At 42.3% G+C, this 5,839-nt stretch overlaps 1 protein-coding gene across 1 annotated transcript; it reads right to left on the bottom strand.

Moving 5' to 3' along the window:
- Positions 1–3,450: 3,450 nt before the first annotated feature.
- On the bottom strand, positions 3,451–4,428 carry LOC131836677 (olfactory receptor 52E4-like). Its single transcript, XM_059182351.1, has one exon. It carries the CDS (start codon positions 4,426–4,428, stop codon positions 3,451–3,453), a length of 978 nt encoding a protein of 325 aa, XP_059038334.1.
- Positions 4,429–5,839: the final 1,411 nt, after the last annotated feature.

Genomic DNA, 5,839 nt, shown 5'->3' with positions numbered 1-5,839 from the left:
GCTTAGGTTACCTGAGTCAGTTGTAACTGTGAAAACTGAGTTATCATAATAATGATAGACAATTTGGTTACTAGAAGTTAGAAAATCCTGATAATAATTCTGTTGGATATGCTCAAGATGTGAGCTCCCTGTTAATCTCAAATTCAGTCCACAGGCCTCATGTGAGGCTTCAGTGATGTGACTGTTTCAGTAGATAATCTCCATGTCACTCCCTAATGTCTTTGGTCAGACTTCCTATTCAGCCACTGGAGCTGTAACCAGTTCCAGACAGGTGTAATCAGATACTGGACATCAGGTCACACCTAGGACATGGAGTCCTTGCCATGGGATTTCCCCAGCTCCATGGCATGGTGCAGCCCAACGACCAGATCCGCTGTCATGCCTGCACAACCACGAATACCTGGTGTTGAGGACATGAGCCCTACAGGAACCCTGAGCTCCACAGGAGTCATTGGGTAAAATCATCTCATCTCTCGCAGATGACAATTGTGAAATGTGTCTTCTAAGGCTCTACAGCTAGTCCTGCAGGGTTGGACAAAATTCTCTACTAATCCTGTGCAACTGAATAAAAAATTCCCTGTATTGGCTCTTCCTCTTTTCAGATTTCGCTCCACCTGTTTTGTACACTGCATCCCCTGTGATAACTTTTCTAAATAACTTGCCAGTATTCAAGCTTCTGTCTTAAGCCCTCCTTTCTGGGACACCCAGCTTACATTCCCCAGTGGTGAAAACTCCAGTGCTTCTGCCCCAGGACCTAAGACTCCAGTGAGAGCTCTTCCGTCCCCTGGAGATTTTTAGGAATTAATTATATACAAAATCATTATACAATCACTGGTATAATAATTTATAATTTACTTGGGGCTTAGGACATCTCCAGGCAGAAATCCCACAGGAAAGATAATGAAAATGAAATGGATTTGGCATTGATTCAGCCCCTAAAGACCTGACAGCCAAGAAGAAAGTGACTTAAATTTGACCAAGATACCAGAACATATGAACATTGTTCTAATTTTTGCATGGCTAGGAACAATTCTATAGGGTTAAGGGTAAACTAGTCAGTTAACATGTTTGTCAACACAACAACACTGCAACCAGTATGAAGGTTAACTAGCTGGAAGCTTACACATCCCTTGCTTGCTGACATAGGTGCCTTGTTCTGTAGTGGAACAAATTTACTCCTTTTGAGATTTGTAGACCACTAGCCTTGAGAAATGAAGGAACAGACCTTTCCCAGGAGATATGTCCTGACTATACTGAAAAACAGTTTCCAGGGACACCAGAGCCTCTGTTCAGATATCCACATGAGAATAACTTCCTTCTCTTACACAGACACCCCCGACCATTTCCAAAGCCTTCCAGTTGCACCTGGGTAGGAAAGATGTCTTGGAGACATTAGTCCTTCACCTTCCCAAATTGCAGGCTTTCAGAAAAAGCAACCTTCCCCACCATCGTTTGACTCTCTGGTATTGATTTTCCAAGCAGCAAGCGGCCAACCTTGAGTTGGGAATCAGTACTGTGTCCCATATCATCCTTTGGGACATTTCCAGCAAGGCCACAGGAGAAAAATCAAGCTCATCCTGCAGGAAAAACAATCAACCACAGATTAATAACACTTGTGAAGAAGGAAAAAAGCCCAGGGAGGAAGGCAGACACAGTCAGGCTTCCTCCAGAGACTTCTCTGATTGTTCTAGTTCCCCAGTTTTCCCAGCTGCTACTGCCAGCGTTCCCAACACGTTCTCCCAAGTGTATTGTGTTTGAGACTTAATAAAATTTTAGCCCCAAACTTCAGTAAAACAAAGAAAGTCTTCTCCTGTTTACAGACTAGCTCACCAAAAACCAGAAGGGAAAATATTTACCACAGGTGGACTCCCTTCTATACACAAAATCCATTCAAATCAGATGGAAAGAAAATCACTCTCACATCTCAGCAAAACCTAAGCTCATGCTATCACACAGCTCCTCAGATTGTGAGTGCCTCAGGCCTGTTCACTCCCCGCTACTCATTTGTCAGTTACATCGTGAATCATAAAACCTTGTGCTCAGGGCTCTGTTTTGGTTTGAATTGTGTCTATATTTTACAGAGGATTCCACGTCTGACCTTGGTACTCCTTTCAGACAGGGAGAACCCTGCTCCTCAGCCCCTGCTCCTGTTTCTTCCATTCATAGAAATGGCACTTCTTACACAATCCTCCTTTTTCTATCCTGAAGGTTGTGCCCCTTATTTCAAGTTCTGAAATAGCATACCTTTCTCAGTCCTTGTTGTTGAGCTGTGCAGGCTACCGGGATCGTTTATTACTATTTCTTACAGCAAGCACAACTCTCTGAAGAAGTTTCATCCATTACCCCACAGTTGAAGTATTGTAAGAGTTCCATCCAAATAGTGGCCACATGGCATGAAGGGTAGGCATCCGATTCACTGAATTTTGCCTCATATATGAGTTCTACAACATGTTAGACACACTAGAAGCTTTCTGCCTTCCAGATCCATGCAACTTCTAATACTTGCCATTACAACCACATTAATTCTCTAGAGCAAGAAAGAATATCCTCTGAATGGAATGAATGCCCATATCAGGGCCCAGGATCTGAGCTCCACAGCTTCCATGAGAACTTGTTCAGGCCTTCTTTCCAGACGCCCATGGAAATTGCCTTGCAAAGGTCTGCAATCAAAGGGTTCCAGTATAAAACGGACTTTTACAACTAATACCAGTAACAGGACATTCTCAGAAGTTCCCTTTGTAAGAGAGTCTTGCCAAACAGTGAATTAGTTGAGAGGAGTGGGAGAGATGACTCTGGGAGTTTTTACAAGTACAAAATTAGGTCAAATGCTTTTAAACCTTTAAGCTCAGGAACTTCCCCTTTTCATTTCCTTTCATCTGAAATGTCTGAGTTTACAAATTATGTCTCCTGTGCATATTCCTTGGTTCTTCTTGGAAACAAGACACAGTCTACCTACAGCTGAGGCCAGCCAGCAGAGAAAATATCATAGTGACTATAAATACTATCTTGTACTTTCCTTGTCCCTTCTCACTGTCCCCAATCCATACATCTTACTTCCTCCTAACCACTCAAATACAAATGCACACTCACACCCAACAGACCTTGGCTTTGTATGGCATGTTGGTAGGCAAGTCATTGTTTGGTTTATGTTACCTGCATAGGAAGCACTCCACCTTACTTTACATGCACTCAGTGTGTGTTTCTGTTCAAAGTGTTTTGTAAACAAATAATTTGCCAAACTACCATTCCACTATGGAGAAACTACACCATTACTTTTATATCAAAGGGGATGATAGTCTTACTTTGCAGTTACTGAGAGTATGAAGGTCTCCTGTAACTTAGCCTCTCTGTTCAAGATTTTGGCAGTTAATCAGACATGATGACACATTTCTGCCAGTTGCCAATTTGCTCAGAAACATTTTTTTCCTCATAGTCCCTAATGCTGGATGATCAAACAGGCTTCTGGGTATGGGTAATACTTATGGATTCCTTCTTCCAGCAGACATATTTGGTCAGTTTGTAACGAAACTCCTTGGTTTTCACTGAATAAATAATAGGATTGAGCATTGGAGGTACAAGGAAGTAGAGGTTTCCAAGAATGGTGTGTACATGGGGTGGAATTCCCCTGCCAAAGCGGTGAGTGAGAAAAGAGAAGAGTGAGGGTGTATAAGAGATCAACATGACACAGATGTGTGTGGTGCAGGTGTTGACTGCTTTGTGGTGGGCTTCTTTAGAAGACAGTCGCAGGACAGCCCGGATGATAAGCACATAAGAGGAGCCAATAGATGAAATGTCTAGTACAACCACCACCAAGGCCACCACCAGACCATATATCCGGTTGACTGTGGTGTCCACACACACCATCTTCACCACAGCCATGTGCTCACAATAGGTAGTTGGGATGACATGATTTGCATGAAAAGGCATCTTCTGGAGGAGGACAGGCATGGGCAGAATGAAAAGGATGGCTCTCATTAAACTCACTAGGCCAATGAGCCCAATGCGACTATTGGAAAGGATGGTGGCATAGCGCAGGGGCTCACAAATGGCCACATAGCGGTCAAAGGCCATGGTCGTCAAGATAGCAGACTGCAAGGCAGATATAGAGTGGATGAAGAACATTTGGACCAGGCAGCCCATATAGCTGATCTCACTCTGGCCAAACCAGAAGATGCACAGCACCTTGGGAATGGTCGTGGTGGACATGCCCAGGTCAGTAAGCGCCAGCATGCAGAGAAGCAGGAACATGGGCTTGTGCAGGGAGCGCTCTGTGCAGATAATGAAGATGATGGTGCAATTCCCAAGGATGGTGACAAAATACATGGAAGAGAAGGGGATAGAGATCCATCTGTGTTTGTCCTCCATCCCAGGGATGCCTTGGAGAATGAAGAAAGGAGGATGACCCAGGGAGGCATTGCAAATGGTCATGGTGGTACCCACGTGCAGTTCCTGAGAAAAACAATAAAAACCTTCATGAGCCTCAAACTTAAAAACATCAGGGGTTTCAAAGTGGAAAGCAAAAGGAGTTTTAAGATACACAAAAATTGTTCTGAAATCAAGGCAATATGTATTACACATCATAGTCAAATATTGTATTACTTATTATATACTATACTGTAATATTCCATTAATAATAATGTGGTCTTCCAACATTAATATCTCACAGACTAAATCCAGCATCCGTTCCTGATTAAAACACTTCAAAGTATAGGGATGGAGGGAGCATTCGTGAACTTCATAAAATCTATCTATGAAAAACCCACAGCAAATATCATCCTCAATGGGAAAAAGCTCATAGCCTTCCTGTTGAGATCAGAAACAGGACAAGGATGCCTACTCTTACCACTCTTGTTCAACATAGTATTAGAAGTCCTAGCAACAGCAATCAGAAAACAAAGAGAAATAAAAGGTATCCAAGTTAACAATGAAGAAGTCGGGACGCCTGGGTGGCTCAGTTGGTTAAGTAGCTGCCTTCGGCTCAGGTCATGATCCCAGCATCCTGGGATCGAGTCCCACATCGGGCTCCTTGCTCTGCAGGGAGCCTGCTTCTTCCTCTGACTCTGCCTGCCACTCTCTCTGCCTGTGCTTGCTCTCTCTCTCTCTCTCTCTCTCTCTCTCTGACAAATAAATAAAATCTTAAAAAAATAATAAAAAATAAATAAATAAATAAATAAATAAATAAAAACAATGAAGAAGTCAAACTCTCTCTCTTCTCAGATGACATGATACTTTATACAGAAAACCAAAAGACTCCACCCCCAAACTACTAGAACTCATGCAGCAGTTCAATAAGGTGGCCGGATACAAAGTCAATATAAAGAAATTAGTTGCTTTTGGGATGCCTGGGTGGCTCAGTTGGTTAATCAGCTGCCTTAGGCTCAGCTCATGATCCCAGCGTCCTGGGATCGAGTCCCACATCGGGATCCTTGCTCAGCAGGGAGCCTGCTTCTCCCTCTGCCTCTGCCTGCCATTCTGTCTGCCTGTGCTCGCTCTCTCTCCCTCTCTCTCTCTGATAAATAAATAAAATCTAAAAAAAAAAAAAAGCTTTAAAAAAAAAGAAATAAGTTGCTTTCTTATACACTAACAATGAAAATACAGAAAGGGAAATTAGAGAATCGATTCCATTTGGAATATTTCTATTAATCATTGTTCCCATTAAAGTATGTCCTTAAGTACATGAAAATATATTTTGTAAATTTTTGAATGTGACTGCACTTGAAGAAGGGAACTTGAAGAATACAAGAAAAAAAAAATGGATAGACATACCTTACAAAATGACCTAATATTTATTACCATGCTCAATAAACATAAGATGAGATAGGCCAATAAAACAGTTTTT

The sequence above is a fragment of the Mustela lutreola genome, chromosome 1, assembly GCF_030435805.1.
Source record: "Mustela lutreola isolate mMusLut2 chromosome 1, mMusLut2.pri, whole genome shotgun sequence".
NCBI classification, from domain to species: Eukaryota; Metazoa; Chordata; class Mammalia; order Carnivora; family Mustelidae; genus Mustela; species Mustela lutreola.
This window is presented reverse-complemented; position numbering and strand designations above follow the sequence as displayed.